This window comes from Pygocentrus nattereri, chromosome 1 (genome assembly GCF_015220715.1).
Source record: "Pygocentrus nattereri isolate fPygNat1 chromosome 1, fPygNat1.pri, whole genome shotgun sequence".
NCBI lineage: Eukaryota > Metazoa > Chordata > Actinopteri > Characiformes > Serrasalmidae > Pygocentrus > Pygocentrus nattereri.
This window is the reverse complement of record NC_051211.1, coordinates 44,414,575-44,435,166: the sequence shown is the minus strand read 5'-3', so window position 1 is coordinate 44,435,166 and position 20,592 is coordinate 44,414,575. Positions and strand designations below refer to the sequence as shown.

The window sequence follows — 20,592 nt, the reverse complement described above, 5'->3', positions numbered from 1 at the left end:
AACTGACAATCAGCTCTAAAAATAGAAATATTTTTTAAGCACTGGAGTAGCACAAAACACAGCGACCACCATCCAAACCCACCCTTTCAGAGACCCAAAAAGCATCTGTTTTAGGCCAGCTGACTGCTGGTGTTCAGAAAGGATTAAAATACACTTGTGAAAATGAAGGATACTGTATGTTTTTTTGTTTGAACATAGAGTTCTAAGAAACGATTAAGAGTTATAGAACGTTATGTGGAAGCTCTTTAAAGTTTAACAAGGTTCTTTACACCTGCAAAGCCCTTATAGGAAAGTTTGTTCACTTGTGGCATCACCACAGTTGTTTCCAGCCATTGAAGACCAGATTCCTCTCTCTTTGAATGGGAAGAGACTCAAAATACTTAAAACTAGGTTAAATTACCATTTCAAAAACACATTTGAAATCACTGGTAAAATCTAAAAAAAACTCATAATAGGTTGTAGCTTTTAACTCAATAATGTATGAAAAATTGTTTTTTTGTGTTATTTGGGCTACTATTCTTGAGCAGATCTCAAAAAAGAGGGAGGGCTTTTTTTCTGCTAGCGGCTCAACCAGCAAACTGGCTGTTTTTTTTTGTTGAAGGGCGAGACTTTCTCAGCAAACACATGCCTTGTTGAGCGTTGCAATCTTTCCCGTTAATATTTCAAACAGTGATTGATCTCCTCCTTTATAACATCCATACACCTGCACATTTCAAGCACCACCCTATGAAAGGTTTTTAGGGATGTTTTTGTATGGCATTGTTCCAAAGAGCTCTTGTAGTTTCTTTGTTTTTAAGAGTGCAAATGGTGTTTTACAGCAGTGGTTGTCAACAGTTTGATCACCTTTGGAAATGAAGTATGGTGCAAAGCAGCTCTGTGGTGGAGTTTCTCCCAAAAAGGGGAGCGACTTCAGTAGAGAAAAAAAAATCTTGCATTAAATTTTGACTGCATGAGCTATTTTCATTACGGGTAATTGTCATGTGTCTGATGTTGTGATGGCTACCTAGGGTATATTCAAGAAAAAACAATATGTGACAAGCTGTCATGACATCAATCATTATAGCATATGTCTTTACAATTACCGGTACAGGTAGCATGACACTATATTTTACTGGACAACTCATCACAGCATATGACATCTGCCATGACAAGTTAATTGACAGTGTTGCAAGGTAGGAGGAAAGCATTACCATTGAGTTAAGCTAAAAATGGCATTGGCACTGTAATTGGTAAGGGAGATTTAATGGTTATTCAGACAATATGCTATGTGGCCAAAACAACTGTTTTGAATAAAGGCATTATCCTTGGTGCTAGTGGCTTTTTTGCCAGTTGCTAACTAGTTTTTTTAGATTTTAGGGCCATTTTTTTATCTTGGTTAAATAATGTGCAATTTCTCACTGTTTTGTTTGTTCATCTTTTGAACACTGAAAAAATAAACTTTTTATGTCTTGATTTGTGAAGGTTGGAGAAGGACGGCCTCTGAAATGGTGAGACATGTGAGGGCATGTACTACTCCAGTGCATTTAAGCAGTCACTGTTATAACAGAAATATTATCTCACAGTAGAACATGCTTCATGCATTTGATTCTGAACCGAGTTCTGAGTCAAGTGATGCTCATATATGTTACACTTTGTTAAAGTTTGTGGCGTCTTGTAGAGAGAGTGACTCTTGAATGAAACACCAAGTGCATGCTCAGTGATGTGAACTTTCGTGTCTGACAATTCAGAGTGTTGTAGGGCCAGAATTATCAGACAAGGAATGGGTTGTGGTGTGACTTTTGCATTTCAAACAGTGTTTTTAGAATGTCAGTTTTGGTATCCATTTAGACTTTTCCTAAAGGTCATGTCTGTCCAGTCATTCAGAGATACCTGCCTAATGTAACATTATACGAATATGTGTGGATATTTTTGCCCAGCTCAAGGAGGAGGCTGTTAAGGCCAGGCAAGTCGATCGCATAGCGTTTGGCGCTTTGCTCATGAGTCACCACTCGCTCGGTCCTCCGGCGTTTCACGGTCCTTGCCAATTATCTCTCCTGCAGCCTGTCTGTCGCTGCCTTTAAAATTCCAAAAGAACCCAACAGTGGGAGAGTATGGCACCCTCAGATAACGGTCAGATGTTTAACTGAAGCAGCAAGATATGTGGGAGTTAACATAGAGAGACACACAAAAATCAAAGCTAGCTACTGCCATGAGGTGGGTTTACATAATGGCAAATAAGACAAAAAGAAAGCAAAGAGAGAAAAAAAAATAGAACATTTCTGACTTCTGAATTTCTTTAAATGTCTAGGGTTAGCAGAAGGGGCATTTGGGGGAAAAAAAGCTGGCTCCAATTTTTTTCCGCTCAAACACTTCACTCACTCATTCCTTTTGTTTTTTTTTTTTTTCTTCTTTTGCTTCTCTTTTTCTTCCTCCTCCAATTGAAAGCAGAGTGTTTTCATTAATGGCTGAATGCTATTTCTCTCCCCTTGAACCTCCCCTATATGACTTCCCAGGTGCCCAGCTCAGTACACAGGCACCCCTCAGTTTACCCCGACACCAGGCAGGGGACTCCACTCACTTTCGCCGTGTTACACGGACACGTCCCTGTCGTGCAGGTAGTGACGACGTGAATGATTCGATGCCTTTCCACCTCTGCATTCTCTCCTTCAATTATTATTATGCTCTAACATAATAATAATGGCAACAAAAACAAGCCCCCTCCCCTTAGGCTGCTGTGGCCTGGATGCTTGGATGTTCCCCTTCAGGCTAGATTCCATGGGTAGATTAACTTCGATCAGTTCAAGAAAGCTAAGCTAAGTTGAATAAGTCAGTTTACATACTTCAGGTTAGTAAACCTAGGGTAGCTTCAATGGGTCCATTAGCATGGGTGAGTTTAGGAAAGCTAGGCTTGATTGAATGATTCGGTTAGCTTGGCTCAGTATGGGAGAGCTGCTAACTTAAAAAAATAGTGTTCAGCCTGCCTTCAAATTTTGAGTTAATTGAATTTCAAATAGTAAATCAACAGAACAAGAATCAGTGTTTTGTGTCATCATCATCTTATTATCTGAGGTTTTTTGGTTAAAACTAAAACTAGGCTTTTGAATGGGCCTGTTTAAAATAGCCAGTTAACATGGCTTGGTTTAACAGAAGTAGGCTAGACTTAACATGGCTCAGTTAAAGAAAGCTAAATTAGTTAACATGGTTTTGAAGAGCCATGCTAGTTTTACTGAGTTAGTCAATCATGACTCTGTTTAGTGAAGCTAGGCCCAGATTAAAGGGGGCAGTTATCCTGGGTTGGTTTAAAACGTGTAGGCAAGACTGAATGGATCAGTTAACAAGGTTTAGTTTAGGAGAGCTAGGTCAATTTAAGTGGGTCACTAAAATGGTTAAGTTAGTTTAGGAAAGCTATACTAGATTCAATGGGTCAGTTAATATGGCTCAGTTTAACCAAGGTAGGCAAGGTTGAATGGGTCAGTTAACAGGGTTTAGTTTAACAGAGCTGGGCTAGATTGAATGGGTCAGGCTTCAGACTGACAGGGTCAGATAACCTGGGTCAGTTTAGGGGAGCTTGGCTAGATTGAATGGTTCAGTTAACATGACTCAGCTTAGTAAAGCTAGGCTTGATTTAATAGGTCAGTTTATATGACTCAGTTTAAAAAAGCTAGGCTAGATTTAGTGAGTCAGTGAACACATTTTAGTGTAGGAAAGCCAGGCTAGACTGAATGGGTCAGTTGGCTTAGCTCAGTTTAGAACCAAATTAGCTTCAGTATCTTGTGGAAATTGTTGAGACAGAAGGCAGGGAGAATTATCAGTAGTTTCCAGTGAGGAAAAAAGTTTGTGTGGGCCAGAGACAGCATTTATGATTATAAACATATATGTACCATGATAAAGCTAAATCTATCTCTATATTTTCTCCATATGAAGAAAGTTCACATATTAAATTGCCCTCAGCAACAATGAGTGTTCATAGTTCATGAACCACCAAGGAGCAATTTGAATCCCCAGACATAATGGAAAGGCATAGCAGGAAATGCTTTCTTGTGAAAGCTCTTGGATCTCTGAAGAACATACACACTTGGGAGTGCTTGATCTCCCAAGCAAACAAGAACACAGAACATATATTGTCATTGAAATGAAATCCTCCTCTTTGGCTTCCCTTGTATGAGTAATCCCTCAAACTGAAGGCGTTTGCTTTATGAAGCAGGTAATTGCTTTTTGCAGTGTTTTTTTTTTTTTTTTTTTTTTTTCTTGACACTTGGTTTCTTCCCCTATAAGCATTGAGTGACAGAAAGTAAAGCCAGATCACTTGTCTAGCTTGTCACCTCACTTGTCTAGATAGCGGAAAGCATGAACGAATGCACAGCCCAGCTACTTAGGTCATCAGTCAGATCAGCAGTAAGCTTAGCGTTGGTGTGTTTTATTTCATAACAGTGTTTTTCTCTGTTATGTTCTGCTTATCTCAGCTGCTACTGGATGCTCGAGCCAATGTGGAAGGGGCACTGCAGGATGGAGCTGAGAACTACACTGAAACACCACTCCAGCTAGCCTCTGCTGCAGGTAGCACAGCAAGCCTCACTCACATGAACCGAAGGGCATTTCATCAACACAGAGGAGTTCTACTGTGTTATGTGTTTTATAACCTGAAGGTTCTAACTGTCAGTTCTCTTATGATGCACCCTTCTGGATCATTGAAAGGAGATATAATTAGCTTCAAAGGTCTGTGGTGCCTGCTCGAGTGAACATTTTGTGAAATTGGAATGCTAATCATTGGTCCATTGGTTAGTCTTGCAAGGGCCTTGACAACCACATCAAGCTGCACCATTTGCCCTGGTGAAAATGTAGGTTTTATGATGGCTTTTAAAGGTAGTTATGTATCAGTTGAGTCATAGCCATTCATGTTAAATTATTGTCAACTTGTGGACTTGACAACAACATTTTTTAAATTAAAACAGCTTGGAGGTCAATTACCTTATGATTCTGGCAAATCATTTTTTTTGTGCAGTTATAATTCCAGTGATGGTGAATGACCTCCTGTAACTTAAATAGCATATACAATAGAATTCCAATTCAACTTGATCTTAAGGTAATACAATAACAAAACCTGGTAAGGGGTACTACTGTTATTGTACAACTTCATTTCCACAAAAGTTAGGATGCTGTGCAGAATTTAAATAAAAATAGAGTGCAATGATATCCAAATCATGAAAACCATATTTTTAAAGGAAATACTACTAAGGGGGCATGTTTACCACTGTGTTTCATTACCTCTTCTTTTAACAAAGTCTGTAGGCATTTAGTAACTGAAGAGACACTGCTGTATTTTTGAAAGTGAAATGTTTTTCCATCCTTGTTTGATATAGGAATTCTGCTGCTCAACACTTCGAGGTCTCCTTTGTCAGATTTTGTTAAACCAGGACCATTATTAGTAGTTTCCAGTGACCTCAGTGAGCTCTGTAAGAAACAAAGTAGATAGCAATCATGATTTGATTTTGTCTCTTATAATGTACAAACATGCATACACAGCCTCAAAATGTATTGCTGAGTTTTTTGGTTTACAATATATTTGAAATTTACAGTACAGTTAAGAGTGATTGTGTAATGAGAGGTGCACACTTTGACACTGCTTTGAAATTTTATCCTTGAAAACATGCTGAGCGTTTCTAATAACGACTGCATCTAAACCCACTGAACCCTGTAATAACGATGGTCTCTCTGTGAGACACATTCTATTATGTGTACTTTCACATTGGCCAACTTATATCTCACAACATGAGTCCACTGAGAACAATCAATCTGATCAAACACAGCAATTACACAATCATGCGAAATCTTACAGATCCCTTAAGAGATCAGATAATACAAAGTACATATACAACAGGACACACTACACCACCACAATAACCAGCACATAAGTTAAAATTTTGCATCTTTAGTTTATAACTCAAGCTATGACACTGATGTTCTTAACAAACACTATTTAGAATTTTTACAACCATTTCCCAACTGTGTTTTGCACACTGTGGAATTAGACTGCCACATTTAACCCGTCCGTGAAATGAAACACCCACACAAGTGGGCAGTGAGCACACTTGCCTGGCGAGGTGGACAGCCCTTTCCATGGCGCCCAGGGAGCAATTGGAAGTTAGGTGCCTTGCTCAAGGGCACTTCAGTCAGCTGAGGGGATCGAACTGGCGACCTTCCGGTCACAGGGCTGGTTCCATAACCTCCAGCCCACAACTGCCCCTTATAACTCAGTAGTCACCCAAATAGCCTGTTTATGGGAAAATACATCAACAGAACTTCTCTCAACCCACTAAAACCACATACAGGTCTTTGTTAGGGTTGCACAGATTCTTCAGTGTGGCTTAGGGCACAGTATGCCTTACTGTGAGCTATACAAATAAATTATGGGCAGCCATTTCACTAAACACCAGGGCTAGTATTCACAAATCAGAACTGATCATGGATTAGATTTCTTTGTATTTATGGTGGTCATTGTCACAAATACTGATTCTGGATCACTCCTACTGCAGAGGTGGTTTGCAAATACTGGCCCTCTTGTCTAAAGTGGCTACTCGCAGTTTTGTTCAATTTAATAGTTCACAGTAAGTCACACTGTGATCTAAACTACAATGGCAAGTCTATGTGGCCATAACAAAGATCTGGATACTGTCTGAGCTGGTTGAGAGATTTTTTGTGGAAATAATTTTACAGAAACAATTTGGGCTGTTTGAGTGACTATAGACTTCTAGTATTTGTTAGCAATGAGGTACTGAGATGTACCCTTGACGGTACCACCCTAGTGACAAGAGGGGTACTGCCCAAATGACAGGGAGCTCAAGTCTCTTTTGAGGGAGCTAAAATCCTCCTGGCTGTTATTTGAATGCTGGATAAAACGAACATAGCTCCAGTATTGTTTTATTGTGGTACTGATGCAGTTATTTATTAATTTTTTTTAATTATTGGATTGCTGGGATGTAAACATGTCATACTGTAGAAATGTAGTCCATGCAAGTCTGTCTTTTACACCGCACCATACTATGTGAACTTCTTCAAAGGCCCAGAAAAGGCAGCCCCATGAATATGAATGAACCCAAATGATATTCATTACATTTGCCTAAACGTTTTCCTGTACAATAGCCAAAATTATTTAGCTTGAAGGTCCCCTAGTCATGAGGCATCAAGTGCTTTGATGCGACACTCAAGCAAATGCTTCCATTGCCACCCCACCCCACAGCCATGCGCACACATATAAAGAGAACCATGAGTATGCAAAAATGATTGTATGGAAACTTCCCTCTGCATGCTAAAGAGTGCGCTAATGTGGCGGTACAGGAAAAGCTGGGGTTGTTTGAGGCTCATCACATCCAAAGCTCATCAAGGCTCGTTCCTCACGCTCCATTTGCTATATATCGGGTCAATTACCCCTGCCGCTTGAATCCACAGGGTTTTCACATTAACATGGAAACACTTTTCTCCGCATTATTCTGTGTGGATGTGCACAGGGTGAGCTGCTGTTTCGCATTGACAAAACATTCAGCAGGAGGCTGCTGGAGTCTCCACAGTGACACTAAACTGACCTCAGGGAGCAGCGGAATAACCTGCATGAACTTGGACAGATGTTAGCTATGTTTATGGACCATGCCTATAGCCAGTAATTGTTTTCCATTTTAGCTAACTGTAATACATTGTACTGTAGTTCTCAGGATGCACCATGAACCCAGAGAGTCTATAGGTTTTCAAAGACCATTTCCAGTGGCAGTGTAATTTGCTTCAAGGCCAAGCTTACTGTATCTATAGAAAACCAGCTTGCATTGCAGTTTGATGGACAGTGGTTTTGCAAATGGCCTGCAGCTGAATGCACACCTGCTGCACTAGAAACTAGCTTGTAATATCAGTGACTATGAATTTTTGGCAGCAGGTCAACCATGAACGTCTCCCTCTGTCTATAAGTGAGTGTAAAAAACTTGGTGAAATAACTTTATGATCATTTGCATATATCAGTTCTAAAAATATGACATGTTGCAGATGCCTGCACATCTCATCAGCTAATTATCAGGTCCTAATGAGTTCAGCAGTGTTGTTTGGTTATGAAAAAACTGCACCACACTTGCACAGTGGATTTTGGTAGTAAAATTGTCTTGTTCTTCACATCTTGCTCTTAACTATGCCTAAAACACTGCACTCTGTAACCTTCTCATGACAGTATCAGTGAACTACCCTATGGTGTGAGGCCTTGATCAGCCAAGGCCTTTGAGTGATGTGAGTATGCAAACTAGAAATAATAAAAGGAGGATAAATGATTGCCAGCATTCAAAATATGTTGAAAAACATGTGGAATTGGACTGGGCCCAGTTTCTCTGGGCATGATAGTGTTATATCAGAGCAATTACACTGAATTGTTAAATAGCCCATGTTCCATATTTTCTTGTATTTGTATTTTCCCTGAGGTCCACTTATGACATTTGTGTGGTTTTATGCACCAAAAATAGTCATGATGCATATTTACATGACCATTTTCTGACCTCTTTTGTCCTGTTTTTGTTATTGTGCCTTTAAAGGGGAGTTCCACTGATTTTTTAAAATGTCAGCACTATTAAATGGTTATAATGTAAACAGAGTCGTTCAGACTGGTTTGATGTGGAATGTTCTGTACTAGAGAGACGTACGGAGTCAGAATTTTTCACAGTGGTGGTGATAGAAATCAGACATCTGAAGCATTTAATGCCTCTTAAAGCTAGCTCACCCACAAAAGGTTATTATGAAACAGTTATGACTGCACAGCTTGGTATGTGAGACATTGTTCTGCAATAGCTTTGAGAACTTTTTGGTTTAAAAACATATTCTTAAAGCTATTCATGGCGGAGATGTACATTTTTGTTGTAAGACAAAACATTGTCCCTAAAGAAAACTTTTTTCCAGATTGGCCACAATTTATTATTATTAACATAACATATTAAAACTCAGAAGACCCTTGTAGGTTCACATTTGGTTTTAGAAAGTAAACAAAATGGAAAGTAGATATATGTAAATGTATTTGATTTGTGACATCACAAAAGCTGTGAGTTAAAAACAGGCTTCTGTCCAGCTTAGTTTCATTTCATGGACTATGGGGAATGAATAGTATGTTTTGAAATTTAAAAGTATTTCCATACTATCTCAATTCTTTTATTAAAGACATTTCAATTTTCCACAATATGGGCCCTTTAAGAAGCTTCTCACTCTATTTAACAGTGACCTTTATGCTACAAAACACAGGAAATTTCAGCTTGTGTAATTTTTCACCCATGAAATGCAAACAGCTGCCCTTACTTTGAACAAGAGGTCTAGCTTTCATTCATGCAGCTTCAGCAGCTTTGATGTTAATTCATTCTATGGTAAACTGAAGTTGTACCACAGTTATGATCTGCAAAACACACACAACACCATAAGTTACAGTAAAATGTGTTTAATGATGATAAGAAATTCAAGCCTTTAAAGAAAATAACAGCATGATGCCTAGGAGCTAATGTAGATGCTAAACTGTAGCTAGTGGCCAATCACTAGTTAGTCTTGTTCTTGTTTCAGAGACAAACTGCTCTAAAATGGGCTTTTATATGCTCATGTTTAATCAGCCACAGAATTTTTTTCAGCTACCTCTTATTTGTATTTCAGCAGCAAAGCTAAGCTGAGAACCATTAGTAGCTCACATTAGGTATATAAATTAAAATTATGGGAAATGTGAGGGATATAATGCTTTGCTATAGAATACAGCAAATACCAAACTCTAGTGTAGGTCAGAATGGCCCTTTGACTGTGCTAACAGCAATTATTATAAGCATTTTGAGAAGCAAAACATTTTGAACAACATTTAAACAGTGAGCAACAAAACAGTTCATCTTAGAAGATGTTGCCTTTTATACCTCAGTAAAATCTACACTAAGATGCCCAAAGGAGAATGCCACCAATTTTCGAACTGATTCATTTCTGCATAATCACATGGTTAAGACGTAAACAAAGTCATTCTGAGTGGCTTGATGTGAAATGTTCTGTGCTGGAGAAACTTGCTGAGTCAGAAGGAACCAGACGTCTGAAGAGTTTAATGCATACATTGCAGCTACACCTACCTGAAATGGTTATGAATGGTACATATGCTTGATGTCTAAAACATTGTTTTAAGACAACTTTGAGAAGATTTTCAGCCCAAAATGTATTTTTTAAATACATTCATGGTGGAGAGATACATGAAGGCCTTGTAAAGCAAAATAGTCCCTCTTTTCAGATTTATCACCATTTTATCAGTATCCACATCCATACTTATAAAAGTTTATTAGGCATTTATTGCTTCAGTGGTTGTTTTCTGTAATAAATCACATAGGTACATTTGCACTAAGGACATCACCTGTTACCACCACTGTAAAGGAAATTTGAGTCAGTACATTTTTCTAGAATTAACCATTTCAAACTGTTCTGAACAACTTTATTTACATCTCAACCATTGATTTCAGCAAAATGTTTGAAAAATCAAATCCCCTTTAATGGTAATGGTAGATGGAATAGCAGTAAAGCTTTGCTTGTTATGGTGTTTTACAGGTAATTTTGAGCTGGTCAACCTGCTTTTGGAGAGAGGAGCAGACCCTTTAATTGGCACCACATACCGGAATGGCATTACTTCTGCTCCATTAGGGGATATGAACTCATACAGCCTCGCTGCAGCACATGGACACAGGTAAAACACACACACACACACACACACACACACACACACACACATAAATACACTCACACTGTATGACTAAGAATTTGGAATTAATTTCATTTGTTTTGGTATTTTATTTAATTATGAGTAAAACTATAAGAGTAGTTGAATAAAATAAGTAAATACTATTGTTTTATCAGTTTAGCTTTATTCTATTTTTGTTCTTTTAGCTTAGTTTACTGTGTGTTTCATGAACTTTAGGAACAAGAAGTTATTAAATGATATGCAACCTAATTATTATATATTGTATTTATAGCAGTGTGTTGTTCATGTATCGACTTTGACATTTGATCTCTGCTTTGCAAATACAAGTTATTCTGAATATTACTTTTATTATAACATCATTCACAACACAATATTTCATCATAAGTCAGTTCCATTCATTATTCTGGACACATCTAAAATATTGTGGCATCAGTACACCTGCTTCTGTTGGTTTTAAAAATAAAGAAATGCGTTCATATTTATTTTAGGCTGTTTAGTTCATAGGGAATGTTAGCATTTGCTGTGCTTTTCGGGGACTCTGATTTTGAAGGGCAGGGCTGGGTCATGCTGTCCATGATTGTAGCGAGCGTCAGGGAGTCTAGAGAAAACAAAAGAAAGTCTAAAAGTAACATTGACAAGACTTGGTCCTGTGTTTTCCACTTTCTGTATGCTGTTTTCTGAGGTAATTTAAGTAAAGCTGACCTATGTTCCAAAACCTCAAATTGTCTAACTTTTTCCTGAGTTAAAATGGTGGGAGAGCCGGAGACGACAGATCAGTTCTAGCAGTGGTATGAGGCTCTGGTGGAATGTGAGGCTGAATACGCTGAGAGGGATTTGGTTCATCAGAGGGAGGCAATGCCGGCAGAGGGCAAGAAGAAGAAGCCTTAGGACTTAGCCTTAGAAGTTGCTCTCCTGAAGATGGTAAAGAAAGCCGCAAGCTAGTATGGATGACTGGGAAGGCACTAGTCATCTAGGCAAAAGAGTGCAGTGCCCCTACCCAAAACTCAGGCGAGCTGAAGAAATAGCTGACCTACAGCAACTGTCAACAGGGTAACTCGCCATTGAACTTAGCCATTCGCCAGCATCCTCACCTTATGCCACAGTCACCAAGGACACATCTACACCAGTGCATCTGCCTGAGGTGAGGCACGATGATGGTCTGGGGAGTTGGGCGGTCCACCTGTAGTAATTTGAGACAGCCTCAGCTCTTGAAGGGCCAGCCCTGAAGGTACTGTTAGAGGTCCCTGTTGATGTGTTAGCTAGCATGTGCCCCTGCATATTTGAGAGAAACTCCGTCAGAGAAAGGGCCAGCATGGAGAGAAGACAAAGAGAATATGGTGGAGATGGCCTAAAGCCAACAGAGTTATAAGCAGGAGCCATTTTCCCTCCTGTAGTCTTTATTATTAAGTGACCCTTGTTAGTCTCACAATGGGGAAATTTCACCTCCGCATTTGACCCATCTGTGCAGTGAAACACCACATATACACTAGTGAGTGTGCACACACTAGGGAGCAGTGAGCACACTTGCCTGGAGCGGTGGGCAGCCCTGTCCACTGTGCCCGGGGAACATTTGGTAGTTAGTTGCCTTGCTCAAGGGTACTTCTGTCAGGAGTTCGGCCTGGCGACCTTCCGGTCACAAAGCTGGTTCCCTAATGTCCAGCCCACGACTGCCCCACCACTGTTTGCTGTGCCAAGTTCTAAGTAAAGCTGTGTTAATCCCAATTACAAATTTATATTCATCAGTTCATAAAGCCTTACTCCATTTCTCGTCTTCTTGACAGCTACATGTCCTTTCAGACCCAGATAGTATTGTATTCTCACTGTGGAAGGATGGACAGAAACACCTGTGGGCTTTTTCAGATCTGAAGTAAAAGTGGAGCTTGACTTTATCTCAAAGATGAAAGCTTTAAGTGTTGTTTATCTGACAGGGACAGTTTTGGTCATCTACCAGGTCTTGCACAGTTGTTCCATTGCATTTCCTCCATATCTTTTAACAACCTTTTTTTCTACTCCAGTTTTGGAAATTCCTGCTTTGTCTCTTGTGTTCCATAAGTGGATAATCTTATGTCTAATCTCCTCAGAGAGATCTCTTTTAGTCATTTTAGTTGCACATAAAGAGTTTGCTTTGGTTGGGAAGACACAGCTGGATGGATGAGTTTCTATGTGGCAGTAGTATGAGTATGAAATGAGTATATAAATTAAATGTTATATTTGGTATTGTACTTATTTTTCACATAACCGATGTTTCACTTCACTCATCAGTGTTAGTGATTAGTTTCTGCTGTTTACCGTAACTGTAAACATCCCATCCGTCAACTCTGAACTTCTGACCTGATATTGTTGCCAGGTATAAAAGACCAGCTGGTGTTCTTCATAGAAGACTATAGCATCATTTCCCATTTCAGGGAAACTGTAAACCACAAGCTTCAGTGCCCACTCGTTCACTCACACCCATACCCAGCACTGCATAATGAACGCTTATTGATATTCACTGTGCATGCATTCTGACTGAGAATCCACTACATTAGATGGCCAGCTCTCCTCAATGCCGCGATATTAAGGCAATCCATTATGGAGGCCGCCCCAGATTTGCAGAAGTATTGCTGCCTGAGCCGGGGCTTGAGAAAGCTGCTTTCATCGTGCCTTGAGCCCCTGAGACATTTGCAATGTTGCGTCTTGTGGTGATTTGTGGCTTGCATGGATCCAACAAGTCATTTTCCAAGCATACTTCCACTGACTTATAATGACTTTACACTAACTCTCCCTAATACACGCCCATGAGCGGGTGGCAGTAATATTTGGAAAAATTATTTTCATGCCATGATAAATGCGAGTCATAAACATCGAAGGAATTTGGGGTCTTTTAAAAATGGACCTTATATTTTAAAGTTTCAAACTCTGACTTATCTTCCTGTCAGTAGAAATACAGCACAAGCCATGTGTTAATCTTTGCTTTTTTGATAGCTAAGCGAAATGCCTGAGTTATGAAACGTTATGAATATATGAATACAGTCATATTACTGGCACTGTCCTATCATTAACCAAACGGCCATTAGAAGTTAATGTGGATACATTTATAATTTCCCTTATTCCTGTAATTGCATTTCAACGTAACGTAGCACAGAAAAGCTGGAAGGCTTTTTGAGTTGGGTTGCTTAAATTTTAAGCAGCATATACATTTATATGGTGTGTAAATGTGAATGTGTAATATATACATACATTTTCTAAGCTCCTTGTCTTTCTGGGTCATGGGGGAGCTGGAGCCCGTGCCAGCAGTCAGTGGGCAGAAGGCAGGAAACACCCTGGACAGGTCACCAGTCCATCGCAGGGCAGACAGGCAGACATATACATTCACTCACACATAGGGGCAATTTAGCATATCCAGTTTGCCTTGGATATTTGGACTTGTGGGAGGAAACCAACACTGACACAGGGAGATCATGCAAACTCCACACAGAAAGGACCCTCGTCACCTAGCCAGGAATTGAACCCAGGCCTTCTTCTTGCTGTGAGGTGACAGCGCTATCCATTGTGCAATCGGGCCACTGAAAGGCTAATGCACATTTTCAAAAAATATATATAAATGAAACATACATTTTATATGTACAAGCTCCACCCATACATAGGTACAGAAGCCCATTTCGCTACCAATTCTGTGTCCCCTGCTTGATTTGCCTTGCATATGTGCACGACTGTCACACACGTGTACACTGTATCATATTTTACAGTGCTGCCCTATCTGTACCTCACATACGTATCTTTTTATAATGGCATATTAGTGGATTAGCTTGGAGTGTTTAACCCCTTGGAAGGTCAGGGTCAAAGTTATATTGCACACTTCTATAACTTGAGAACCCATTTGCATTGAAGTCCCTGTAGTTACTAAATTAATACGTCTTAGGATGCAGTAAGCCTGGAATTTTAAATGAGTTAATGCTAAAACTACTATATACACAGTGTCATTCTCTTTTTTTACTTTAGTACTACGTAGTATTACATTTCTTTCTTTTTAAAATTATTTGCAAAGTCTTTTTTGGCACTTTCTTGTAGATTATTTAGTCTTTATTTACTAAAACAAAAAAAAATTCAGCCAGAACTTCAGTTCAGTACATCCCTATTAAGAATGTCATGTCAGAATTTCATCTTAACTCAATATTTTGAGATAAAATGTCAGAATCTTTAGAATAAGGCATTATTTTGAGATACTAAGTCAATATTTAGAGAAAATAAGGCATTCTTTTGAGAAACTAAGTCAATAATTTGACATACTGAAAACAGACAAAAACTCTACCTGGTGAGACTGAGCTTTTATAATATTGCATTTTAAAGTCCTTTTATTTTATTACTAATTTAAAATACTTTATTTTAATTTTTATCATCTCTGTGCACAAATCATTGTTTTTCAGTAGTTGAAAAATCCTTTAAGCACCCCCAATTCATGCACCCCTGACATGTCATTACAGCTATCATGGTTGTACATTTATTCCTGGCAGAGTAACCAGGAGCATCTGAAGGTGCTGAGTGAGTGTTTTCCTGCAGGAACGTGTTCCGGAAGCTTCTGTCCCAGGGGGAGAAGGATAAGGGTGACGTCCTGTCTCTGGAGGAGATCCTGGCCGAGGGTTCGGAGGCCACCGGGGAGAAGAGGACATCCCACTCAGAGGGAACGCTGAGGACAGGCAAGGCCAAACTGAGGGCCCTCCGAGAGGCCATGTACCACAGCGCCGAACACGGCCATGTGGACATTACCATAGACATCCGCAGCCTGGGTTAGTAATCACACTGCACGCCTGCCGTTCACATCTGCAGCTTGTTAGTACTGACTTCTTTAGTTACCACAGACATCCACTGCCTGGTTTAACATAGACACTCACTGCATGGGTTAGTACTGATATAGCACAGTAGTCAGTTTAGTTATCGCCAGCTGTCGTCAGAGACTGCCATCGATTTTAAAGGGGCCATATTATATATATTTTTTTTTTCATTTTACATTTTCCACTCAGTTCACTTTTAACATTTGAGTGGTTTAAGCACCAAATATACTTGTTTGGTTTAAATACCAAATGCTGCTGTAATTAATTTTACATGACCTCTATCCTTAGGAATTACATAGTTAATGTATCTTTAAAGGGGCACTCCAGTCAAAATGAAAAATGTAGCCATTGCTACTTTTGTACAAACATACTTACTATGATCCACAGTAGCCTTTGGAGTGAGATTGTCCAGTTTAAAAACCAGGAAGAGCCTCATCTGATGATCTACACTATGTTTCCAAAAGTATTTGATCGTCTGCCTTCACATGCATATGAACTTGAGTGAGATCTCATTCTTAATTCATAGGGTTTAATATAATGTCAGGTCACCCTTTGCAGCTATAACAGCTTCAGCTCTTCTGGGAAGGCTTTCCACAAGGGTTAGGAGTGTGTTTATGGGAATTTTTGACCATTCTTCCAGAAGCGCTTTTGTGAGGTCAGGCACTAATATCGGACGACAAGGCCTGGCTCACAGTCTCCACTCTAACTCATCCCAAAGGTGTTCTGTCAGGTTGAGGTCAGTCAAGTTCAGGCCAATCAAGTTCTTCCACACCAAACTCGCTCATCCATGTCTTTATGGACCTTGCTTTGTGCACTGGTGCGCAGTCATTGGGGCCATCCCCAAACTGTTCCCACGAAGTTGGGAGCAGGAAACTGTCCAAAATCTCTTGGTGCTTAAGCATTAAAGGTTCCTTACACTGGAACTAAGGTGCTGAGCCCAACTCCTGAAAAACAATACCACACCATAATACCCCCTCCACCAAACTTTGCACTTGGCACAATGCAGTCAGACAAGTACCGTTCTCCTGACAACCGCCAAACCCAGATTCATCCATCAGATTGCCCAGTGGTGGCGCTTTACTCCACTGCATTTGACACACTGCATTGCGCTTGGTGATGTAAGGCTTGGATGCAGCTGCTCGGCCATGGAAACCCATTTCATGAAGCTCTCAACACTATTCTTGAGCTAATCTGAAGGCTGCACGAAGTTTGGAGGTCTGTAACGATTGATGCAGAAAGTTGGCGACCTCTTTGCGCACTATGCACCTCAGCATCCGCTGACCCTGCTCTCTCATTTTACGTGGCCCAGCACTTCGTGGCTGAGCTGCTGTCGTTCTTAATCGCTTCCTCTTTGTTATAATACCACTGACAGTTGACTGTGGAATATTTAGTAGTGAGGAAATTTCACAACTTAACTTGTTGCACAGGTGGCGTCCGATCACGGTACCACGTTGGAATTCACTGAGCTCCTGAGAGCGACCCATTCTTTCACAAATGTTTGTAGAAGCAGTCAGCATGCACCTGTGGCCACGGAAGTGATTGGAACACCTGAATTCAATGATATAGATGGGTGAGTGAATACTTTTGGTAACATAGTGTATCTTGAAGGTGAAAAGAACTTTTGAAAAGTAGTCCAACTACTTCAGGTTGGATATCTAAGGATGGCTATTTTGAAAAGAAAAAAAACTTAAACAGCGAGGCCTGCATCATCAAGTTATCGGCCTCTGGGCACAAATATTTGGTGGTCCCCTATCTGGCTACCTTTTTTAAAGGTGGTTAAGTGTTCTTACGATGTCACAGCAAGTTATATAAAGGTTATGCAGCACCATCATGGCAGCATAGCTACCAGGTTGTTGGGCACATCATTGCTATAAGTGCATTTATTTTTAACACAAACCTTATGCCCAGTGCAGCATTTCATAAAGAAAAGCATTTACCCTGTTAAAGATGACAAATGGTTACTAAGCAGAGGAGAAAATGAAGTGGATGTTTAGGAAAGACATGGAGAGCTTCGGGATTGTGATCAGCTGCAACAAAATGACAAGTCATTTTTTTCACTGTGCTGCTCCCATGGCAAGTCATAACAGCTATTTTCTCAATAAAACCCATGTGATGATCCAAGGCTCCAGATAGCTAAAATTACTACTGGGAAGCTTAAAATCTTTTTATCAGCCATATAAATGCATAAATGTGTAACTGTCTTCAAATCATTACAGTTGAAATAATGGATTACTTAAACAACAGAAATGAGAGGAAAAGAACAGCAAGTCGAAATCTAAAGTTAGAACAATAGCTAGCTATCTAGATACCTTACCTCTGTTTGACTTTTTTATCTGACTGAAAGGGGAAAAGACTTGTCTCTGGTGTCCATTTGGTGCTGAATAAAGATGGAATCACTGTTTTCTTTACAATTTAGTTTGACAACTGAGGTAAGGGTTACATTAATACTATCATACTTTTGTTTGTTAGCCTGAGTGGCTAAGCCAGCAAAGTTGGTTTGTGGTCGGTTTTTGGTGAAATTGATGAATGAAAATGTGAAAATGAAATAAAACCATGAATTCTGTCAAACTGATGAGGCTGTGGTATAGTGCTGCACTACAGAATGCTACATAACATGGCAAATAATACATTAAACTGTAGGTAAGAATACCCCTTTAATGCTGATTTTTGTAAGTGTCCTTCATTCTGATTGGCTGTTCTGTCCATCCATTTTCTAAGCCGCTTCTCCGTCAGGGTTGCCGGGGGGTGCTGGAGCCTATCCCAGCAGTCTTCGGGCGGAAGGCAGAATACACCCTGGACAGGTCTCCAGTCCATCGCAGGGCAGACCGACAGACACAGACAGTCACTCACACCTAGGGGCAATTTAGCACAGACACAGACAGTCACTCACACACTCACACTTAGCACTTCCAATTGGCCTGACTGCATGTCTTTGGACTGTGGGAGGAAACCGGAGAACCCGGAGGAAACCCACGCAGACACGGGGAGAACATGCAAACTCCACACAGAGAGGACCCTGGTCGCCCAGCCGGAGAATCGAACCCAGGCCCTCCTTGCTGTGAGGCGACATCGCTACCCACCACGCCACCGTGCCGCCCTGGCTGTTCTGTATTGTCCCTAAAATCAGTCTAGGCTAAGATGAATAATAAGCTCTCTCTCATTTGGTCTGACATCCTCAGGGACATTGGAAAAAATAAACCTCTGCTTGTTCGTATAGATGTCTGAATGTTTTTCTGCTAGGCTTATGCTCCAGTAAGTCTGCTACAGACTATCTATAATAGTCTTTTACAGTTCAGGGTGAAATGGGCAGGCTAAACTGCTGCAGACGGGGTAAATGGGCAGTCACATATAATTGGCTTCATGGTTGTGATGTCGTCACTATGAGCTTCCTTGACAACTGAACATTACTTAACATTTAGCAGTGATTATATAGTACATTAAATGCTTACATACAGAAAAGAATGAGAATCCAGTCCTCCATGATATGGCCTCTTTAATCCGGGTGCATGGATTAAAAAACAGTATAGATTGACTGACCAATGAGTTGACTGTGTGTGTAGGTGTGCCATGGACTCTGCACACATGGCTGGAGTCTCTGCGGACATGCTTTGTGCAGCAGCGGCGGCCGCTGATTCAGGGCCTCCTAAAGGACTTCAGCTGCATTCAGGAGGAGGAGTACACTGAGGAGCTCATCACACATGGCCTGCCACTCATGTTCCAGATCCTGCGAGCCAGCAAGGTACACAGCTCTGACACTGCTCACACCTCACATACAACCACATAGGGGTTCAAAATATGGCAAAAATATAATGTCATGATACTAAATGATATTTTTACAATATACATGTTAGACTAGAATATTTAATTTTTCTTTGATAATTTACAACAGGCCCAATGCTACTATGCTTAAAACTGCTTCCAAAAGCGACAAGTAGGATTTTTTTTTTCAATTTAACATTTCACATAAATCTTAGCTAAGGCACTTGGGAGCTCTATCTGCAACTGAACATTTCACTAACCTTAAAAGGAAATTTTTGGTTGATGATGATGCCAAATGCTACCAAATATTTTTTATCATACCTGTGTGAAGACTGTCACTTACATCCGTGTAAAACTTTGTGTGTCTGTTTGTTTGTGTGTATAATCTGCAGAATGAAGTAATCAGCCAGCAGCTATCTGTAATCTTCACCCAATGCTACGGGCCCTTTCCAATCCCCAAGCTGACAGAGATCAAAAAGAAACAGACATCCCGCCTGGGTGAGTACCAGCTCTGCTGTCCCAGTTAAAATCTAACCTCAAAAAACAGACTCAAAACAGCTTTGCCTGCACTATTACTACCTGCCTTCATTTGGGGATGCACCATTACCTTGAGGTGCTCATAAATCTATGAATTTCACACAGCATAATGCTAGTGTATGTTTTGTCTTGTGAATTGTGACAGTGAAATATAAACACAGTCAAGGGTTTTTTTTTTTCACTTTGAAAAAGCAACAGTTTCATCATCAGCAGAGAGAGAAAGAGAATATCATGAAAATGGAATTTCTGCTCACATCGATTGAATTAAAGTTAAATTGAATTTGAAGGAGCACTACTGCCATCTAGGGAAAAGACAAAGTATAGCTTAAAAAATCTGCAATATTGTGGGACAGAAAATTAGGAAAATAAGCATGATGGGTGTTCAGGTTACCATGACCCTTTGTTTTTACTGTAAATGATACTTTGTTTTTACTGTAAATTACTTGCTCATTTCTTTTCTCTGTTGAGTTTTGTTTTATCTATGAATCACCCGTTGTTCTCTCTCTCTCTCTCTCTCTCTCTCTCTCTATATATATATATATATATATATATATATATATATATATATACATATATATATATATATATATATATATATATATACAAACACATACACACACACACACTCAACAGCTACTTTATTAGGTACACCTTGCTAGTAAAAGGTTGGACCCCCTTTTGCCTTCAGAACGGCCTTATTTCTTCGTGGCATACTTTCAGCAAGGTGTTGGAAACATTCCTCAGAGATTTTGGTTGGTTATTTGAGTTACTGTTGCCTTTCTA

At 39.9% G+C, this 20,592-nt stretch overlaps 1 protein-coding gene across 3 annotated transcripts in view; it reads left to right on the top strand.

The window, feature by feature from the left end:
- The window catches only part of btbd11a (BTB (POZ) domain containing 11a), a 270,998-nt gene that overhangs the window by 240,950 nt on the left and 9,456 nt on the right, over positions 1 to 20,592 (top strand). The window contains exons 7-12 of one of the 3 annotated variants that reach the window (XM_037538605.1): positions 2,493 to 2,594; positions 4,443 to 4,536; positions 10,552 to 10,687; positions 15,242 to 15,378; positions 19,074 to 19,252; positions 19,665 to 19,770. In XM_037538605.1, coding sequence (XP_037394502.1) covers positions 2,493 to 2,594; positions 4,443 to 4,536; positions 10,552 to 10,687; positions 15,242 to 15,378; positions 19,074 to 19,252; positions 19,665 to 19,770 — 754 coding nt within the window. Of the gene's footprint in view, positions 1 to 2,492; positions 2,595 to 4,442; positions 4,537 to 10,551; positions 10,688 to 15,241; positions 15,469 to 19,073; positions 19,253 to 19,664; positions 19,771 to 20,592 lie in introns of all 3 variants that reach the window. The other 2 variants (XM_017695849.2, XM_017695850.2) reach the window with 2 other exon arrangements.